Raw genomic sequence first — 24,125 nt, 5'->3', positions numbered from 1 at the left:
TTGGACAAAGATCTATTTTATTGGTTTACTGGAGGGGAAAGAGAAAACTTTAGCAGAAATGGGGTCAAAATAGAACATAAGATGCTTAGGGAATGTGGAACTTTAATATATTTATGGGAGATTATGTCACAGAAACTTCTTGATTAACCTAGATATATGTATATATGGTATACACATATATGATAGCTATAATATATGTAATTCATATATATCTACTATATATAGGTGAATTTCTAATAGAATATATATATATATATGAATTTCCCTATTAATGGATTATTTCAGATAAAGCTTTGTATAGAGAATACCAAACCATGAAGATGAGGAAATGACTTAATTTGGAGTGGGAGGGATAGGTGAAGAGGTAGATTGGATGTAGAGGAAGAGAAAGATTCAACTATCGTAAACTCCTCTTTCCCACTGTGTCTAGCTCAAGATGAAACAAAGATGACATGGGGAGAATGTGTTTCATTAAATCTGATTTGGAGATTAATTCTTGGTTTTGAATCATGCACGCAAAACATTAAGCTAAATGTATGTCATGTCTTAATATACTATGGGATTCTCCATTTCTCAGAACAAGCAGTGCGGTTAGGGAGTCTGTTTAAATTTTCTTTCTAAGCAGAAAAAGATTAAGTCACTGAATAATGCTTAGCGTCAACAGGGCACTATAAGCAATAAAATGCTGATAATGTATAAGATAGTGTTACATAAAAGGTTGATTTAATTCATAAATTAAGATAAATTTGGGCAATCCTAGACACAATGAATCACAACAGAGAACCTAGATGGGAGTGACTTACTATCTAAGAATTATTTGAGAGCACCGATCTCAGTTCACCCAAGTGGTAACTAGGATATTTTTAAAGAATTTTAAGGTGCAGCAGTACTTCTCTACTTCTAAATGTTCTAACAAAATGAGCGCAAGATTACTTTTGGTTTTATACTTTCTTTCTACATGAATTGTTATTATCATTATTTGCTTTAAAATGTTCTGTATGTTTATTAAACAATTGTGATTTACAAAGCTATTGATAGTTGAATTTTAGCACCAATCACATGACCAGTATCAATTGTCCTTCACCAGTGTTCACTGGCTTCCTATTCCCCTGAGCCTGTCACCTTGACAGACACGCTTTTAAGTTTAGTTGTTGTATTTTGGATCTCATATTTTCAGTGTTGTTGACTCTGATATGTAGCTTGGATATGTAGCTATACCACTACTCTACACTGCCGATGTACCTTAGGCACTTGACCCTTGTCCCACTCTCCATTACTTCTCACCTGCGTTCTTCTCTAGATTTATGTTCTTCTATTACAAAAAAAATGAGGTAGAATGTATTTTGAGTTTTATGTATTTTTGAGAGTTTTGTTCATATCTGCGTTCCACATTCTTCCTTTGCCTACTGTACATTCTACAGCAGCAACAGAAATTCCATGCACAGACTATCACTGCAGTCACTTAGAAAACTTGGACTATGATATTGATTTAATTATAGAAAAAATGGGGGTAAGGGCTAATAAACCTAAAATTCTATTTTGGTTGCATTTGTGATATATATCATCTAAGGCAGTGCAAAGACCTACAAATTCGAAAAAGTACAAAATCATTTATTTGATACAATAAAAGGAAACCATTTTTATTTAGCTGAATTTCCCGCCTTCTATGACAGAAATCAGATACCCCATATTATTGTTATAGTTTTTCTCTCCACAATTTAATCTATGATCCATTAATAAAGGCTATTTCTATATTTGGTGAGATTACAAATAAGCTCAATTTTATGAATTATGTGAATGTCGCTGCTGAGAAGTTCCATCGGCAATATAATTTGATCACACAAATGTATACTTCACATAAGTTAATGGCATAATGAAGAAATTATGAATTGCAAACATTTTTAGGACTTTATCTTGGTTCATTCATGTCAAAGTTAAAAACTCTCTTGTGTAAGAAAACAGGGAAAAAATGTCAGATGGAATGGGAAGGAGCAAATCATTCTCTGAGAATGTATTTGCTGTGGATTGAGTTAGCCTTTTATAGAGGGTGACAAGCAATACAGACATTTTATGCTGGACATTTTGCTAGTTGTACATAGATTCAATATAGTTGCAGTTGAGTTGATTCTATGGTCAAGCTGGATTTAATGCATCATTTTCTCAAGCCAGTTCCTGTTCCATATAAAATGGAATAGCAGAGTCTATATTGCAGATTTCTAAGGATAGGTTTTATAATGATTTAACCACTTTTCTCAATTACATCTCAATTATTTGGTAGCAATATCTCATGACTATATAGAAATCGTTATTTAAAATCAAACAAAAAAGCAGAAATAATAAACACTGATTTATTTATCTTTCTTTTAAGCTTCGGGCTGGAGAGAATATGGAATCTAGTCTGTTCACAGTAATAATGTTTAAAGAGAGTGCAATTTTGGGGCTGGAGCAGTATTACAGTGGGTAGGCATTTGCCTTGCATGTGGCTGACCCAGGGTTTGAGTCCCAGAATTCCATATGCTCCTCTGAGCACTGTCAGGGGTGATTCCTGAGTGCAAAGCCAGGAGTAACCCCTGTGCATTGCCAGGTATGACCCAAAAAGCAAAAAAAAAGTGTAATTTCAACCACATTGACATTTAAAACATTAAGGTTAAGATACTTTCCTATGAATATATTTTTTAAATTATTTTTATTTACATCAATCCATTACAGTTTAGAGAACTGAAAACTCACTCCTTTAAGATTAGGGATTTAGTCTCTGGTTTTCTTAAAGTATTCCTATGTCACCCATACACATATACTGAGTCACTACTAGATTGCAGTGGCCCAATAGAAATTTCTTAAATTAAACTGAAGGTCATATTTCATTAATTTAAATAACCTTACTTATTTTCTCATTCTAACATTTCTAACATCACCTGTGTTTTATATTTAATAGTCTCTTAACTTTGCTATCAGTTAGATACAGCAATGGCAAACCAACTGAATAAATTCAGAGAGAGTTATAATTCTGAAAAACAGATGTTCTTAATGACAGAGAAAGATGTGTTGAAAATCATGCTCATTCCAAACTGGAATGAAAACAAATTTAGATTCTAGGTTAGTTCTACATCTAAAGTTTTAGGTGTAATTAAATTTATTTATTTTTCTTTATTTTCTTTTTTTATGTGCTAATGGTTAATGCATGATTCAAAAGGACACCTAAATATAAACAAATGTCAAAGAGATCTTTCAGTAATATCATACCTCTTAAAAATTTATTCACTTGACTGACACACATTGTTTTACTTTTTATACTGGTATATATGAAATAATATGAAATCTTATAATGTCAAATGTTTTATAATTTACAGTTTTTTGTGGTAGATAGTGCTCTATTCATTGTGTCTCAACTTGGACTATAATACTATGCAGTATCTTCAGTACAGTACCTTTTGGCAAAGTTTTATATTTCTGATTGCTTAGATGATCACAAAAACAATGGCACTAAACCAATCACAATCTATGTTCACAAAGTCTCAAATATTAATCTCTACACAACCCAAGCATTGGGCTCTTTATTACCTTCCAGCATCAGAAATTTTCATTTGTCACTAAAGAATCCGCCCAGGCATATAGATGTCTACTTTAACTTTAGAGGCATCAGTGATAATTGATAATCACTTCTAACCCAGTAAAATGTCAGGTGAAGTGAGACATGAAAGTACAGAAGGTTTGGGCTAGATATATGCTAGATATATTAGAGTAGTTAGAGCACTTGCCTTGCCTATAGCTATTCTAGGTCTGATTCCCTGCATCCATATGGCCCCCCTAGCCCACCAGAAATGATTTCTTAGTGCAATGCCAGGTTACCCAGAGCATCACCATGTGTGGCCCCAAAACAAAAAAATAAAAAACCAAAAACCAAAAAAAAAAGCAGATGTTTTCCTTTAACAGTCACTGCACATTCTCTCAAACACAGTGACAACATCTCTACATGTACCAAAGCAGACCAAAGCAGAACATCACTGCAACCATTGACTGTTTACAAAAGTTTATGTCAATTCCTCAAAAAAATATTTTTCTTTACTGTCCTGAACTTTCAATGTCTTTCCCACACCTCCTCTTTACAGCACTACCCATGGTATAAGACATAGAGCAAATGTCTTTATATATTCCTAATAATCTCAGCCAGAAGTTACTATGATTCAATATTTCTCTAGCTTTTGCTTATGTTTGCCAAAAATTTTATCACAAGGGTATTAATGCCATATTTTATTTTCACTATCTGACACTAGAATCCTTGAGTACAGGATAATGCTTTATAGATCTCTGTAAAGTTCCACAACTTAAAGCTATGGCTGTTATGGGAAATCAATAAATGTTTATTTCAAATTAAATGATACATTTGTGAAATCCCTAAACTAAAAAGCAAAACATAAAACAGTGTTTAATGGTCCATGCTACATTACCATTTTAATTATTCTTCTTTACCAAGAATATTACATAAAGTATCCACTGGCATCACAAAGAATGTTATGAAAGCTTCAATAAAAGAATTATGTTTTAATTTTAGAATATTAGGTCCCATTGATGTTTGTACATTATTCAACATTTGTAAATAGTTATTTATAAATGCCACATATATACACACCATTTGAGGAAATAATTTTGTGTCCCACATTGGTCACTTTGTGATAGGCAGACTAACCTAGAGGCCTGTGAGTTAACACTCTTTACGGAAACTTACCTCTCACAATAATGTTGGTAGACTTTTTTGCAGGGTTTCCCACATTATTATTGGCAATGCAGCTGTAAGTCCCAGCATCTTCTGATGTGATAGCAGGTATAGTCAATGTTCCTCCATTCAAAACAGTCTTTTCAGGCAGAATCCCAAAGGACCTGACCCATGTGAGAGAAGGTGGAGGTTCCCCTCCTGTCGTAACACATACTAATGTTATGGCCTCTCCAGGGTTTACAACTATAGGATCATCCACCAAGAGCTTAATGGACGGAGATGCTAAAAGACATAAACAAAATAACATGAATTTATTTAGATCTACCACAATTAGAATTCAAAAACATGCTTTAAACTAGTTTATTTAAATAATTTAAAGGAAGTATTGCTTTTTCATGGCAAAATAATATTATGTTAATCAATTTCAAACTAAACTTCAAATGAGTCAAAGACAATGACATTTACTCTGTAGTGGTTTTTTTGGGGGGTGGGGGAGGTGAGCTATACCTAGCAGTGCTCCAAGGTCATTCCTTGTTCTGTGTTCAGAAGTGACTTCAGGGGTGCTAGGGATCAAACAGGGGTATTTTGCGTGTACGGGAAGCACCTGTGCTATCTCTGTATCCCTCTATTTATTGAATCATAATAACATACCCATAAAATATGAATAAATCAGTTACTAGTATAGAAGCACAATTATTCTATTTGATTCTGATTCACTAGAGGAACTAAGAAGAGGAAAGGGGTGGGGAGAGGAAAGGAAGGGAATAGAGAGAGCTGGAACAGTTATTTGTTTCCCAAAATCTTAAACCTTTAACCCTAAATCTAAGGAGTATTTTCAACACTCCTTGAAAATAACAGCAACAAAAAACTTTTTTCTTTGGTTGATGAGCAGAAATTTCAGTGATTCTACAAACAGAATATTGGCCTCTGACTTTTACACCAAATCTCAAATATTTGGGTATTCAATAGCCGATGATAAATATAGTTCCTTCAAGGCTTGAAGTCACTGATTATGAGTAAATAGACAAACCCAGCACATAGCAATTCTCCTGGTAAAGATTTTTTTTGCCTTAGAGAAACCATTATCAATATCTGAAAGTGGTAGAATGGAAGGCACCAGTCAAAACTGAACGTTCCCAGATGATAAGAATTGAAGTAAGTAGGTATCAGGTGATACATGCTTATCAAGAGATTCAGATCTTATATTTGTATAACATAGCATCCTCTAAGAGTAAAGCAAATATGGAGAAGACAGACTTCACACTTGTAGACTCAAATTGTATCAGAACAGATAGTTGAAATAAAAATGAAGTTGAATAGTGCAGCTGAATTATACAATAAAAAAGAAGGGAATGTTTCTTTCAGATTGAATTCTGTAGACTGGAACTGATGCTCAATATAGATTTTAGTGAATCATTTCCTCTAAGGTCATAATATAAAATACAAAGTTCTAATGTCCTTATATGTAGTAAAAAAATTTTAGTTTAGTTTTGTGAAGAATATGTTCTCTAGGAATGAAACATTCTAATGGAGATTGATGGCTTCTTTTTTGTTTTCTTCATCTTATTACTACTATTGATCACAACAGTTCAGATGTCTCCATCTAATTACATAGGGTGCTGGAGGGTTATACGCATTTTGGTACTAGCTCGTTGTGTGCAGTGATGCTGCACATCAATACTATTTCTAAACTATGGAACTGAGCTTACCTGCATGGTACAGGTGGGGTTTGACAGAGCCCTAGTACATGAGAGAGGGAAGTGGACACTCTGTTGGTGGTTGTGTGTACCCATGAAACAGTAACAGTACTGTAAATGATGGTAACACAATACAAATGAAGGGTGGAAACACTAAACAGGACTAAGATGTGACTCAGTTGGTAGATTACATGCCTCACATGCATGAGGTTTAACCCCATAGAAGTGTGGTCCTCACAGCCAAACTGGTATTGCCCAAGTACCATAGCAACAAAACAAATGTAGTAATAATCATTTCTATATTTTTAGAACATGGATAACAATGTGATAATAATAATTTTTATATTCTTAGGACAGTAGCCCTTCATGAATATGAAGCTTTAGATTCTTAAAAGGGGGCTTGATTTTCTACCCCAAACTCTGGTATATTAATAGGAAGCAGTTAACTACAGTGTAAAAAGCTGACAGTTTCCTTGAGTCAGAGCTATTCTAAGAGATGTTTCTTATAATAGAGTATTATAAAATAATTTGAGTCATAGGAGAGATCACAAGGAAAGAGATACTTAGAAAACTCATATGAACTCCAACGAAAATTTCCTCAGCTAAAAGGGTATTCGTGTTCGGTTAAATATTTTCAAAAGCAGGACCTGAGCTGAGTAGATTGTTTTGGTGATGATTCCCGGAATCATAATTTAGGATTAAGGAAACCAGACAGGAAAAGAAGAAAATTCAGAAACAGGGTGTTAATGAATGGCTTATCGCTGAAGGAAACCTGGTTTCCCGCTGCTGGGAACCCTGGAGAGACTACAAGCAACATACATCAGAACTCTCCCTGTGAGGAGGTTGGGTTGTTTATTTACCAACATCTGTTGCTTGTTTACTGTGAACTATTTTGCAGATCCTAAATTTCCAACCTCATGCCTTTATAGCAACACATTCTTAAGTCTAGAGAAAGTCTTTAGAAGAAGGATATTTAATGTGAAACCTGTTCAATAAAATTGCAGAAACCTTTGGACTAAGCTAAGAGTAGTGAGAATGTCTGCTGGGACAACTTTTCTAGGAAAATTCAGTGATCAGTAATTCACTGTAGGGAGATGATGGGAGAAAGAAAAAGAATACAAGAATGAGGATGGGGCAGGTAGTGAAGGGCACTTATTCACACAGGAAATAAATAATGGCCTGTAATGAATGAGAAAATCAGAAGGCTAAACACATTAACTTTTTGCTTCTGTTCTGTGTCATGGGTTTTCTTAAAAGACTGTTGTAGAAATCTGTTTGAAAAACTATATTTTTTTCAAAAATATCATCATTTAACTGTTGAAAATACATAGACTCTAAATAAATGATATCAAACATCTATGTGAAGAAACAGACTTAAGCCATGTTTATAGATTTAAAAAAAGAAAAACTGGGATAATCTAGCATTTTTTTAAATAGTCATTTCAGTGAAACAGTTATTATTGTATTTTCATATAATACATTGAAATCCCTTTTTGATGTATATTTTATTGGAATACAGGTAGCAAGAAACATTAGTTTAATAAAATAAGAAGTCTATTAGAAGTTAATTTGAAGGCTCAAAAAATCCACATTTAGTGCGCTATTATTCAAATATAAACATTGTCATTATAGGTATAGGTCCTCATAAATCTAGAAATTATATGATATTGAGAAAACCGATTTTTAAAACGATCTAAGATACAGCAATGTTGAAGGTAGTCTTCACAAATAATTTCTAATGTAACAGAGAACATTTGCTACAGTGTTAGAGCCACGATAACATTTTTAATTATTTTAATATTCACAGAACAAATATTGCATAAAGTGATTTAGATGATAGTGTATTTCATGAAAAATTATATATATATCCTTTGGTATAAAGGATTCCAAAAAGGGACTCCCCGAATTAATTTTATTTGACTGACAGAACAACAATCTTTAAATGTAACTTTTATTATTATATTAATAAATATTATTGTATATTTTATATATTATTATAACTATTATTAGAAATGAATGTTTACCATGTATTATGAATAGAGCCAGTTTGAAAACACATCCTCATAAAATAATGAAAACATGAACTCACTATTCCTTTAACCTAGAAATCTCTTCCAGTGCTCATCCATCTGGTATACCAGTAGTCAAGGACTTTATCAGACTCAGATGACATGATTAATTTTTCATTGAGTTCCTAGATTTATTTTTTGTCCAGGGGAACAGAGTTGCTTATTTTTTCAGTGCAGCTAGTATCCCACTACTCTTGCCACTATTATTAAAACATTTATCCTAATCCTTTTACTATGAAATGTTTAGAAATTGGACACTAAAATTAAAATTGCAATGTTCATTGTAGTTGTACCAAGAGTAGTCATAAGAAAGATCTGGCAAATAATCTGGTGCCTCAAACATGTTTTATTGAGTAAAATAATGTTTAGTTTAAAAAGCAAAAACTAAAAACCCTTCCTAAGACCCAATTATTAATCATAAACTTAACCCAGAAATTCAAACTAAAAGAATGTGGCATATGAATCAGAAATTTATGAATCATTCATTGTTATAAAGTTATGAAAGCTGCTAAGTTCTCTCATTATTCACCTGATTTAAATTTAACCACATTTATATTATTAATAGGGTGATGACAAAGAATTTTTCTGTCAAAAATAAGTATGCCACTCACATAAAAGAAATACTGCATATTAAATCCATGTCTTTTTGCTTAACTATTTATCTACATAATACAAACATTACTGCTAATAAAACGAGGTTAAGACAAATTATTTATCTGTCACACAAATAAAGGAACTGATCACCTTTACAATAATAGGACCAATAAGTATATATTGAAGATGAACTTAAAAAAATTTAGTCAAGGAGCTGGAGCAACAGTAAGTGGGTAAGGCACTTGCCTTGCATGGGGCTTACCCAAATTTGATACGCAGCCCCACATATGGTCCCCTGAGCATGCCAGGAGTAATTCCTGACCATAAAGCCAGAAATAATCCCTAAGCATCACCAAGTATGGCCCCAAAACAAAGAAACAAAAAAACCCACCTCCCCAAAAACAAAAGCCACCAAAAAATTCACTCAAATTTGAGATTCTTCTCTAAAACTTCTATTTAAAACAGCAGAATTGTTGAAAACATTACTTCTAAGACCATCTGGTGTTGATCCTACAGCAATATTTCTCAAGACCTCACCAGTTTCAAAGCAAACAACACAGTAATTCTGCTCTGGCTATTACAGCTACTAAAATGAAACCTATGCCTATTAGTCTAACTCAGAAGGTTCATGCAAAAAATAACCCTCTCATTGGTTATTCTTCTACTGTCTGATAAAGATTAGTTATTTTTCCTGTTATTATATTTCCTGAGGACACTATATTTTAATGCTATGGTTTTAATCCTTTTATAATTCTAAACTTTTATCTTATAATAATTTTGTCTAAAGCTGTTTTGTAGTTAAACTGAAAGAAAAATGTTGAACATATTGACTCTACTGGGCATCTGTTTGATCCTCTGAAAAATAAGAGAATCCTATAAGTTAATTTTCAAAAGACGTATACGATTTCTAGATTAGGAAAACACCAAAGCATAGAGTCTACTAATCTTACGATATATTTATACTTTGCTAGATATAGCAAAGATGAGAAATCACATCAGGAACATAGATCATTGATAGCAACAAATATAAACTAATTGCAATGTGAGAAATATACCTATGCATTACTTAAAAACACCTTAATTCAAACTATTTTTATTACATTCCAACTGTGTCACCCTACTTTTTTTTTGAGGCACAGGATACAACAAAATACAAGACACAATTTCTATGCTCTAGTTACTTAAAATTAGAACAGATAGGGCTTGTATTTATTTCTTTCAGTGGGCCAGGGGTGTTGGACCACATCTAGCAGTGCTCAGCACCTGCTTCAGGCTCTGTGCTTAGGAGTCACTCCTAGAGGGGCACAAAGAATCATATAAGGTGCCAAAGACCAAACCCAGATTAGCTGCATGCAAGACAGCATCCTACCCGCTGTACTATAGCTTCAACCCTAGATCAGATAGTTATAGCACTTCATATGCACCATGGTAATCAAAACATGCCCTTAATGTGCACTATGGTCTTTAAAATATTATATATAATATATATTTATGTATATGTATATTGGCCTACTTGAGTGATATGTACTTTTATTACCATCCAATTAGCAATATCAGAAACACTATGTACAACTTACCCAGTCAAACAGAAGGTGAATGGTGGAGCTGGAATTCTAATGTAAGTAAACTGGTTTAAGACAGGTATAAAACACTATAAACTCCAGAGTGAATAAAGTTGATGAATTTCTATCTTTAATTAAATGCCTGATGGTCCGTCAGGAGGACAGGTGCTCCTAGTACATTATTCTAAATCAGGGGCCATATATGTCCCACTCTGGGCCCCATGACAGATCACAGGTTAAAATCACATAAATCTTGGTTTTAGCATGAAACTAGGTTTCAGACATTAGAATAGGACATAGAAAGGAAACAAGATTATTAGGGGCCCAAAATTGAAAAAGGTTGAGAAATTGCTCTAATTCTCCCCAATTCTGCCTAACAAAAAGATTAAATACATAAATAGCATCTATTATTATATTATAAATATCTGAAGGGAGAAAAAAAGTGAATTTGCTAGTCAGACTTACAGAAATCACTGCCATTGTGAATGGAAGGCACAAAGGACTTGTGAATCATCTAGGTCATAAATTAAAAACTTACATTCAAAACACAGGAGATGAGTATAACCAGAAGTAATCATAGTGTTCCGTGAGGATTGTTTGGGAATATCGCCAAGCTTAAGTTCTAAGGTGTCTGAACATGACCTTTCCTAAGGGCATGTTCATTTCTAACTTTTCATTATATTTATACATATTAAGTACAATAAACTTAGTTCTTTAAGTTATTGGATTTATTGAAGTAAAGTGGGTAAGTTTAAATTTTGAGAGAGAAAAAATGGAGAACAGTATCAATCAATAAGCTTCTACCTTAAAAATAGCATAATAGAAACAAAACAATTATACTTAATGCAATTTTGAAATGTACTCACAAAGATAAAATATTAGCCATATTTTCACCTACTTCAAATACTGTCCCTATACTGTTAGATTAGGTAGATAAAATTGTTAAGGGCAAGAAAGAAGTAATACAGCCATACATCTATATATTGGTAAAAATATGGAGAGAGAAAGAGATAAGGGGATACGTGGAAAGACAATGAAACTTTTTCACTTTTGCTTTTAAAATTTACTATATAATGCAACTTTATTAAGGACATGAATGCTCATATTTTACTAAGTGTAGTTATCAGCTGACAGGTAAAATAAAATTAATCATAACATGAATCATTGATACACATCATAATTAGGCATTATAATGGTTGTTAACTTTGGAATACAGAAGTAGTTTAATAGAGTAAGAATATCACATTTTGATTGCTGAAGTGGATCATAATACATATGTGCATTGTTTTTAATACCTTGGCCCTTACCAAATTAATATTAACAACCAAGGCCGGGATTTCTGATTTAGCATATAAGGGATTTGTATTTTTGAAGCTGTTGAAAGGAGACCTAATTCTAGAGCTGAGAGAACCTCAATATAAAGATTTATCCTGGAAAATCACCAAATATATAAAAATATATATCTCATTTAAACATATGTCATAAAAACATTGCATATATATATACATCTCATATATATCTTTTAAGTATAGATATAGTCATGATTTCTTTCTGCTGTTTTTATGTTTGTATTTCTTCTGTATGGTTAGTCCAATTTAATTTTAAAAAAGAAAAAGACAAAAAAATCCACAAATGATTAGCACGTACTTTGTTAAAAACAAAAGTGTCCAATCTCAGGGATTTGAATGTAAATGTTTTAGTAATTAGGAGTCAATCTACTGGACTGAATTTAAAGGCCATGAAGTTGTGGTTTATGTTGGATAGAATAATAATTCAAAACTACAAACCTCATAGTGAGTGTTCCCTAGTATTCAGTTGACATACTGCAATTGAGAAAATTCAAATCTAACTATTATACCAGTTATATTTCTTATCTTGGGATTTCAGACATTCAGAGAACATTAAATATATTGTTGCAAATGTTCTTAGAAAATGGCACTATATGATGAGGAGATATTTATTTTAGTAAGATCATTTCAAAATATAGCATACATTAAAAAATAAACTTCACAAAATTAAATATTGCTTAAGGAAAAATTAAAGCCTAACAAAAGCTTTTAAGAATTTTTTTGCATGAAAGATAAAACAGTAACTGAATCACCTTTGAAATCAATGCCTCTCTACACCTAAGAAAAGCATGAATAGAGCTGGAGACATAGTAAAGTGGGTAGGGTGCTCGCTTGGTACTCAGATGACACAGGTTCGATCCCTAGCATCCCATATGATCCACTGAGTCCTGCCAGAAATGAAGCACCACTGAGTGTGGTTTCCCAAAACTAAACAAAGAAGCAAAAAAGGTACTACAGTAGTGGCAATACTTTAGAAGTTTATCTCTTCAAGCACTGACATTATAGTTTTTACATCCCAGTTCTGATATTTTCAATTTAAATTTTGATAAACCCTATGTTTTCATTTTGTGATCACATTTTATGTAATTATTATGAGCTGCTAAAATAGATTTTTAGGGGGAAAAAACACCAAATCCTTCTACTGTTGAATATTTTTTTTGCTTTTATTGATGTTCCCAATATTAACATGCATTGATTTGCCTACTTAACTGTCAAGCAACATGAAAATTAAATTCATATTACTTACTATTTGTCAATCTGTACACATATAATAATATTTTTCTAAACCTATGAATTTAATATATTGCTTTCACATACAAAATAATGTTTAACATAGACATCACCAATAGAAAACCTTTCTATTGTCAGGTTCCTTGAAATACAGTATCCTTTTTTGATCAGTCCATAATGTCATAATTCTATGGGATTTTCATTTATTTATTATTGCAAAGTGAAAATAATATACAATTACAATTTTTATTTGATTGAGCTAAATTTAAAACTGAAAAAATATGCAATAAAGTAGAACATTAGTTATGTATTTTTATCAAAGTCAAGAGAATTAAAAACATGTGATGTTTTCCTCCTTTTGCTCATTGTTTTTATAGATTTATTACCAGAAAAATTTAACAAGAACCCAAATGATATGTGCATTCTTATTATCTATTTTCTAATACCTTCACTTATTTATTTTCTGTTGTGCCTAATCTTTTCTCTTTACTTTAGAAATAAGTATGTTCAATTGTGCTTAACATGAGAAAACTGTTTTGAACAAATCTATTATCTATTTTTATATGTTATGATGGATTATATGAAACTGCCTATAATTCATAATTTTTGAATGACAAACACTTTTCAGAAAAATAGAGAAGACTATTTTGGCTATTTGCTATAAAGAACATCACCTTGGTAGTACTTTACTTGATGAATAAAAACTTGCTTTTTCCTAGGTTGAGTATAATGCTGCAAAGTCAAACCTAAGTAAAAACTTAGGATAGATTTAAACAGCAATCAAAGTTTTTTTTATGCCAACAAATGTATAATTTCTTGCTGATAATTTCTATTCTTGTCAGATCAGGGTCCATTAATAGAAGAGAGAACATCAATTCATATCAATACATTCATAATACACCATGTAATATGAATCAGAGACAATGTATCAGAAATCAATACTGCTGTACATTCACTGAATACTATGAGTGAAGCATGACATCAATAAAATATTCTAGTACTCTAGGGAAAATAACACTGAATGACAAACTAAAAGGGGGTGAGAAAAAGAAATTATGTTCTGAATATAAATTAAAATAATATTAATAAACAATTGAACGCAATTAATTTCCTAAAACAATAGAATAGCAACTAACAAAAGTATGATACTACCAGTGGAAAGTGGCTTTTAGAAACAATTTATAAAAACTGAAATTCAGGAAACAGCTGAAATCTTTAAGATTTTCTTAATAATTGTTGTGAACTAAAAACAGTTCAAAACTAAAAACAGAACCAAAAATACATGTTGTCTCTGGCTTAACAAATGCCTCTGTGATACTCTTCCTATTATTTTCTACTCTACAAACAACATCCTCTGTTCTTCTAGTTTCTATAATAAGTCACTAGAGTACCCTACTTCTACTACTGCTTAGAATTATGTTCATATTTTATTAAAATTGCTCATGATTCAATGTGGATCCTTCTATTAATTTTTATTTATTTATTGGTTTGAGGGTCATATACTGTATTGCTCAATGTTTACTCCTGACTGTGCTCAATAGGATTACTCCTGGTGGTGCTCCATAGGCACTTAATATTTGATAGTCATTTATTTTCAGCTATTGAGAAAATTTTGGAATTTAGCTATAATTTTAGATTTCTGTTGAAGAGTAGTCTAGTATAGTCTACTATGGGTACTTTAAACTAAACTAGATGAAAAGAAAATCAAAAGACTAGATGAGTTTTGGATAGTCTCTTTGTTTATTTTTTTTCACCAAGATTATTTTACTAATCTAACAAATACCACTACCATAAAATAAAGAGTCTACCATTTGCTAAGCACTTTAAATAAAATCTTGCTTTCTTTGCACAAACATACACACACACACATATAATTAGGTAAGATGTAATGAGAATATCAACATTCTTAAGTATCTCAAAACTATAGTCAGATGTTTCTTATCTCTAATAAGATTAAAATTTTCTTCCCAGAAAAATTTATATCATAAATATAGAACACACAATTCACACTGATTTATAAAATAGGTTTGTTAGGTTCAGAGATTACTTGCATGTTAAGATTTTCTTCAGCTTAAATGTCAACCCCGATTATAAAGAAAAACAGCAAAAAAATAAAAGAGGTGCTGGTTAAATTCTGTAAACATGAATCTTGCTTTTAGAGACCTTGGGTTCAAAAGTAGCTGTGGCATACAAGCTGCTACTGGATACTTATTTTGGTATCCATTTCATTTAAGTTTTGTTGTTTATCATGGTATATTTTACTTCATTTTTAGGCTACACCCACCTGTTCTGAGAGTTTCCACCTGGGTCTTTGCTCAGTGCTCAGTGCTGCTGGACCCAGAGGACCAGACAGGGGACCAGGGATTGAAACCTGGTCTGCTGCGTGTAAGGCAAGTGGTTCATCCTCTGAGCTATTGATCTAGCTCCTCTGATGCTATCTTCATAAATAAAAATGGAAATCTTACATTAAATGTTTTATCATCTATCTGTAGCCTGCCTGATTACTTACATTACAGTAAAAAAATAAAAGAGTTGGCGGAATAATATTTCTCTAAAGTGGAGAGGTAGGGAATCATGTTTTTTTCATTGATGATTTTTTTATGTAGAGTTGGTTAGAACTGTAAATGCACTCTTTAGATCTGTAAATACTCCCCCAAAATGACATTAAGAGTAGTATCTTACACAGAACAAGTCTGGAGGAGAGATTAGATCATTGGGTAATAGATCATACCTGAGATTTGTTTGCGTGGGTTTGTAAGGTCTCTTATGACATGGAATTTCCACTGAGGACACAAAAAACATGACTCTGGCCTTAAAGATGACACTCTTTACAAATTTTATCCTAGAATATGTGATGAATAGTCACTGTCACTGTCACTCTCGTCCAATTGCTCATCAATTTGCTTAAGTGGGCACCAGTATGTCTCCATTGTGAAACTTGCTACTGTTTTTGGCATATCGAAATCGCCATGGGTAGCTTGCCAGCCTCTGCCATGCGGGCAAGATACTCTTGGTAGTTTGCCAAACTCTCTGAGAGGGGCAGAGGAATCAAACCCCGGTCTGCCACGTGCAAGGAAATTGCCCTACCACTGTGCTATCGCTCCAGCCCGTGATGAATAGTAACAATATTAATTATATGAACATGTGAGAGTTATTATAACCACCATAAAAGCCCAGTAATCTATAAAATTTAATTATCAATGGTTTCAAAGATATTCTAAATATAAGTTATGAATGAGAAGACAAAATAACAATAAACATGTTTAAAATATTTTGCTAGAAACTGAATATACATATAGGAACACACCTCACACTTTTCATTGAAACACTGGGACTTTGAAAAATACTAGGTACAAAGCACAGTTTATAAAATAATAATCTACTAGCAATTTTAAGGAAATATTAATTATTTAACTTCTATAGAAAATAAATATTTCAATGCTTTGATATTATATTTATTGCCCCCATTCATCCTACTGAAATATAGTATAAAACAAATGGTTCAAACTTTTGCATTCTTGTGAACAATTTCCTAATTGTGCAATTAAAATTATAGTCTGAAATATATTAAAAATAACTACTAAAGTCAGAAATGTTTCATCAATTACATATTGTAGCTCTTAAAACAAGTAATACGTTATATACCTTAAATATTTGTAAAATTGTGACATTGAATTGTAATAATTTACATTTTTTGCATTAAATATGATAGTATTGACCTTCATTTTATTAACAACATTTTTATTTTCTTCTTTGGTTTCCTATTGTGTCTAGGTTATATTCTTCTGTGTGAGTAAATAGTTTATGAGGAATATTTTATGTAAGAACTTAAAGTTCAAGAATAACATTGGGCATACTAAACTTAAAAAATTCACTGCTGCAACAACAAACTGCACAGGTGTAGAGGATTCCAAAAACACACAAACTTCCTGTAACTATGGTAATATAATTTTAGAAAATAGGTCACCCTGTTGCTCTGGAAACAGTCTCAGAAAGACCAAAATTGAAAATCTATAATGACCATTGCTTCCATTTCCAGATTATGACATACTCATAACCTATATTCTCACATTTTTGAAACTATTGACTGGAACAGGATATACAAAAATTCCATTAATTTAAGCCTGAAAAAGCACTAAGACAAAAAACTCTTTTATATCATTAATGGCAAATTTCTTCTATTTTCCTTTTCATTCTGTCAAATCCATAAAATAACATTATATATTTGGGATAAACTGTGTTAATAGTGTTCTTAATTTGTGTAAATACATATCAAGATATTCATAGGTATGGTTTTCTGAAAAACACCATTTTACTTGTTCATTTATAAGGGCCATTTACATAAGATCCTGGACACATTTCACATATTCTTAGTGATGGGCCTAGTGCAATACGTAAGAATTTTTTCATTACCATCCCATTATTTAATTATATTTTCACTTAAATAACAATTCTGGGCTGGAGCAATAGCACAGCAGTAGGGCATTTGCCTTGCACACGGCTGACCCCGGTTTGATTCCTCTGCCCCTCTTGGAGAGTCCAGCAAGCTACTGAGAATATCCTGCCCGCATGGCAGAGCCTGGAAAGCAACCCATGGTGTATTCAATATGACCAAAATAGTAACAACAAGCCTCAAAATGGTAGACTTTACTGGTGCTCACTCGAGCAAATTGATGAGCAATGGGATAACAGAGATACAGTGATATAATAATCCTAGTATAACTTCTTTTATTTTATGCATTATGTGATTTTTCTAAACTTTCAAATCCTGAAAATATTATAGCCCACAAAATAAAATAATATCAGTGCTTTTGCAATACATACATTAGGGAGAAGAAAATATTTAAAGAATATTTTGAGAAAAGCTTAGAGAGGCTTAGAAAAGCTAGGTGACATCTTCATTTTGTCAGAAGAACAAAATGTATTTGTCTAGAAGAACAAAATTTGTGCCTTATATTAAAAACTTTGTACAGAAAACCATTACATATTGCACTCTACATTTTCTACAAATTTATAGTTTCTTAAAGCATACTTTTCTACAAGTTCAGAGTTTCTTGACTATTAGTGAAAAATAAGTCTTAATCGTAGTTAGTGATATTACTGATTCTGGTGTAGATCACATTAATAAACTAAGCTCAAATATTCACACGGGTGAGAAAATGCATATGATATGCAGATGACAGTAAAATTTCTATTGAGTATTCTTCATAAAAAATATTTTCCTCCTTTTTCTTGGTTTTTAGCTATACTTGATGTTATTCAGGGGTCACTCCAGGCATTGTTCACAGGACCATATGCAGCTTCAAGGAAAGAGCCTTAATCTTTATATTATCTCTTTGGCCCTATTGCTATTTTCTTTTGCCTTACAACCGACTTCCTATGGTAACAGGAATAACAATTTTATGAATAAAGTATTGATATATTTTGTGTCATGTCCACTGATATATTCACAATTTTTATAACTGAATATGCCTTTTCCAAATACTTAGCTAAGCTAAATTTCTCTAAACACAGGAGAGAACTATCATAAATAAATCAGTGTGCAAAGGGTTTATATTTCAGGTCCAGAGAGATAGTACAGCATATAGGGCTCTTGCTTTGCACACAGCCCACTGAGATTTAATCCCCAGGATTCTATATGATTCCCGAACCAGGAGTAATTCCTGAGTGTGGGGCCGGGAGTAATAACACTTGAAGATAACTAGTGTGACCCTAAAACAAAACAAAATGGAAAAACAATTCTATATTTGGACTTATAGAATTTTTCTGCACATTTATATTACAACACAAAATATCAGAAAAGATAGCTATCTGATAGGAAGGACAAAAATATTTTTAACCTTTCTATTCTTTTCCCATGATTATTTATTAAAACAATTGGAAGAGAAAGATGAAATAGAAAAATAATAGGGGAAATAAGGAAAGGAAGTATAAATACCACTATTTCTATAGCAGTAATACATTGGCAATAACTTTCTTTCTAAATATCATGAATATTTAAGGATGATCTTAATTAGATAATTTTTATAAATGTCAAGTTTGAGCATACTAATTCAAAGGAGCTATATAATTAAAACAATTTCATCTCTATATGATGAAATTCATGTTTTAATAGAATTCATCATAATATCTCAATGATGCACAAAATATGTTTTATCAAGCTAAGTAGACTACTTATTCTTATTCGCCATTGAAATTCTATGCTATCAACATATAGATATTTTAACCATATTAAAATAGTCTCACATAATGTATATGTACCCTTCTATTAGAAATGCTTATACATTCTAATAATTTTTTAGTTAGTGTTAAAGGTATAGTAATTATGATGATTTAACAAGAAGTAAACCTTTTTTAACTTTTATAGGATTCTATAATTTACGATGATATCTAAGACAGCTATAACAGATAGGATAAAGAATGACACTTCAGGAACAACAGATTTTTATAACAAGTCAGACAACCAAAAGGGGCTAACAAATGACTGGACATATGCTTGGGGAAGCTGTATTACATTGCTGATTCATAGAAGTTAAGAAAACATTCTGGGAGTTTTAGAATTGTTCAGTGGTAAAGGACATATGCTTCACATGCATAGGGATCCAAAATGAATCCCTAACAAGGCATAGCATCATGAGCAAAAGACATGATTAACAGCCCCCAGCACCACCGGACCCATTTCACCAAAGCACATGGTTCAAGCACTTAAACCATAGAGTTCTGTTCACTGAGTGCTACAAGAAGTAGCCATGGGGCCCAATGAGCACTGTTTTAGAGACCTCCTCAAAACAAGAAGAGAAAAGATCATCAGTAAATCTATAGATGACACTCACTTTTAAAATAACACCTAGAGATGGAGAGATAGATCTCTGCTGAAGAAGCACATGTCTTCCTAGGCTGGATGCTCAGGTGTAATTCCCTGTACCAATGCTGAGAACTGAGCTTGGGATCTCTCACAACCCACACATATGCTCACCAGTTGAACTCTCTCACCGGAACATAAAATAACATTTTGTCTGCACTTAAAATCCATTTATTATTCAATTGGTTTGCTTCTATTATAGAAATCACTTTCAAAGTCACACTTTCACAGTGCCATTGATTTTCAGAGGAAATTAATCAAATGTATTTCAATATTTATGATAACATATTCTCCTCCTCAATACAGTACATGCTTCCCTTGACAATCTGTAAAACCAATAATTAAAAATATTGAAACTTTATCCGGGTCATTAAAGATTTACAAGAGTGAAAATCATACAGGTACCTGACTTCCACACTGATTATGTTCTTGCTGACTCATGAGCTTCCAATGTCATAAAGGCAATGAACTGGCATATATGGACATATTTATCAGTTTATACTTTATATGCTGAAAGCTTGATTTATCCCTGGTGTACTTTAAGAGCTACCTCAAGGATTTCACTTATTTGAAATGCACAAACTCTTCCAACGTTGAGAACAACCAGATGGGAAAAGTGATGAAGCAAACCTGGTTGGAATATGTAAAGCATCAGTCACCTGACATGCCTGAATATAGTTACTGAGGACAGAATACTATTTTATATTCATAAGGTCAATTATTTATAATGACTCTAATACTAATTCTGGAGTCAACATCAATGTAAAATTTTTTGTGATAACTTAAAATAGAGTACTTTTCCCCCCTTTTTCTTTTGGTTTGGTTTATACATGAAAAAGTCAAGAATGAAATAGTAGACTGAAAGCATTCCTGTGTTCTCATTAAGAGGAGTCTAGTATGTTTTGTATGCTGTTTTTTTTTCTCCTTATTTTTTTTCTTTTGGTAATGCTAGAGATTAAACCCAGAACCTTAAATAGGAGAAGCATGTGATGTACCACTGAAGTATGTCCCTGCCTTCTGACCTGGCAATTGTCAGCACTCATCTTCTAAAGATACCAGATGATTAAAAAAAATTAGAAATCAGAACACCTGATACCTAAAGATATTAGAAATCAGAATGCTTGTAATCTCTTTTCAGCATTAATATAAGAAGCCCCTGAAAAGTTTTTCTTTTAAAAGAAAAAACTGTGAATGAGTTTTGTGTTCATTTTTTTCAACTTCACAAAGGTTTTGAGTGGTTGGCAACATTCTATTTAAACAACTTGAGGATTCCAAAAGGAAGCTATCAGTGTAACATCTACATTCCAGGCATAAATTCGATCCTCAGAATCATCCAATATGTCAATTACAATCTCTGGAGGCACAGCCATTGCAATCCCCAATGCCACAAGTGTGCTATCTCTGGCACAATGCAAGTGTATGTGAATAGGCAACCACATTTGTGGAACCCAGCTGACACGGCAAAGTGTGTGTATATCATACTTTGTCAACCAAATGTATAACTCCTATTGTCACAGCAACAATAAATGGAAGGAAGACACAACATATTATATAAATAAATTCATTAAAAGATAATCTTTAGAAATTTGGATTAAATTTTTACCACGTCTCATATTAGCTTGTCAGACCTGAGAATGATAAAAACATATTTTTCTTCTGATCTTTTTGTTTGTTTGTCTTCATTGATATAATTCATTCTCAGAATAGCCCAGTGAAGATCCTTTAATTGCTAAAGGTCAGTTTGTAATGCATCAGATGACAGAAAGTATGTGGTTAAAGAGTAAGACTCACCTGACTTACGAATACTTATTCACTATTTATCAAGAAAAACAAGTAGTGGATAATAAATACTTAAAAAAACCAAATAATATACTAAATAATAATACACAATGAATCAGAAATATTTCAGGAAAATTTTCACACTCAGATCTTAACATGTTAAGCTATGACTTTTTTTTCTCAGTATTCTTGTTCTTTTTATTTTTTTTTTTAGTTTTGGGGTTACACTAAGCAATGCTCAAGGGTTATTCTGGCTCTTTACTCAGAAATTACTCCTGGCAGTGTTCAGAGAACCATAAGGGATGCCAGGGATCAAACCAGGTAAGCACCTTACCTGCAACACTACCTCTTCAACCCCAATCTTTTTTTCTTTTTAAGTGAAATAAGATGATTAGCATTTATGACTTAGGTCCATTGATATTAACTATTACTATGTGGGCATTTTGGGGGAGTGGAGGCATTTGGGGGGGCAGTTGTTTGGGTCACACCAGACTGTGCTAAGGATTTCTCTTGGCTTTGTGTTGAAGGGTCACTCCTGGTGGTGCTTGGGGAACAATATGTAGTACTGGGGACCACACTCAGGTTAGTCATGTGTAAGACTGTACTTAACCCCTGTACAGTCTCTCTAGCTCCTATATAGCCTTTTGGGTCACACCTGGTGATGCACAGGGGTTACTCCTGGCTCTACACTCAGGAATTACCCCTGGCGGTGCTCAGGGGACCATATAGGATGCTGGAAATCATACCCAGGTCGGCCGCATGCAAGGCAAACACCCTACCAGCTGTGCTATTGCTCCAGCCATCCAGTATTTTAATTTTTATAGAAAGTTTTCACAAAACCTTTTGCATCCCTTTGATAAAGTTTGTTTTTCTCTCTGATTTCCTCCTTGCCTCCACGCAATTCTATAATGATTTTTATCTGGTGTTTAATGGAGCACTTACCTATGGCAATTTACATCTTAGCCAATATGTGTATGTCTGTAGCTGCTGGCTTATAATGTGGTAAGTTTTAGGTGAGTAAATAAAGGGATGAACTTATATTTTTAACAACTAAATGTGACATAAATTTAAAATCAATGTAATGAGTATAGATTTTAAATATTTCAGTAAAGGTGTAAGTTTAATAACCATGACCAAATGAGCTCTTGGACTTGCTGACTGGTTTGCTGCAAATTATGTCCCTTGTGGTTTACATACACCAACTCACTATTTCTGATAACTTGATGAGCGTATTTGAGAAAACTGAACATTTTTAAGTTAGTTTATAAAAATATCCAAGCAGAAATTAGTGGCACAACCATGCTCTATATCAAGCATAGTAAAAAACTATTTTTTTAATGTTTCAAATAGTAGGGAAAATATTTTTTAAATGGTTCATTTAATTTTAGTCAGTTAAAAATAAAATATATTAACTGAATTGAAAGCTTCTTAAAACCAGTTCAAGTTTTATTAAGGTAATTTTTATACACAATTATAAATCATGTGTTCTCTTATATACTTCCATTAAGAAATTTAGCAATTTCAGTATTTTTTCATTAAGTTATTTGAGGTCTATGTTACTAAAAGTAGGATATGTTAAATTGCAGGATTAATGAGAATTAACAATATTTTGACCTTTCCAGGCAAAAATTTTTTTCTACATAAGAACTAATTGAAATTACCAAGACTTCTAGATTTAAAAAGATTCTTTTACTTACTAGTTTTGATCACGAAACAATTTTTGCAAATTTTAATCATAAACTTTCATATGAAAGATATAGTATGTCTAAGAACTTTCTTTGAACCTGATATGTGCTTTCTTATGACACATATGAATATATGTTTTAAATGGTTTCAATGGTATTATATAATAATTAAATGCTATACGCCCTTGACTAAAAGCTTTTCAGATTTTTCAGGTGGGGAAAAATAATTTGTTCCTTCTTCTCAAGAAGTCATTTGTCCATAGGAAAGTCAAAGAATTTCTTTTTAAATAAAAGCTGTGAGTTAACAGACATAAAACACAGATTTCTCCATACCTGTTTTATTGGAAAGTCTAAATGACACCATCTTATCGGGAATATTACATACATTCCTCACTGAAGCAATGCAGCTATAATTAGCATAGTCCTGAGGTCGGAGATTCTTCAGTTTTAAGATCTTTGTTTCACCCTGAAAATGTAGAGATGATCATTAGAAAATGTCAGTGATAACTTGAAATAATCTAAAAGAATAATCACAGAATTTTGTATTAAATTGTATTATGTATAAGACTGTGGCAGATTGTCTT

The 24,125-nt window shown here is 32.4% G+C and overlaps 1 protein-coding gene across 1 annotated transcript in view; it reads right to left on the bottom strand.

Moving 5' to 3' along the window:
- The window catches only part of MDGA2 (MAM domain containing glycosylphosphatidylinositol anchor 2), a gene marked incomplete at its 5' end in the record, with an annotated part of 811,681 nt that overhangs the window by 243,757 nt on the left and 543,799 nt on the right, over positions 1-24,125 (bottom strand). Inside the window, 2 exons of the mRNA XM_055132080.1 lie at positions 4,727-4,996; positions 23,875-24,007. Of these exons, the coding sequence (XP_054988055.1) occupies positions 4,727-4,996; positions 23,875-24,007 (403 nt within the window). The remainder of the gene's footprint in view (positions 1-4,726; positions 4,997-23,874; positions 24,008-24,125) is intronic.

Source organism: Sorex araneus, chromosome 3 (assembly GCF_027595985.1).
Source record: "Sorex araneus isolate mSorAra2 chromosome 3, mSorAra2.pri, whole genome shotgun sequence".
NCBI lineage: Eukaryota > Metazoa > Chordata > Mammalia > Eulipotyphla > Soricidae > Sorex > Sorex araneus.
Note: the sequence above shows the minus strand (reverse complement) of the source record. Positions and strands in the feature narration are given on the sequence as shown.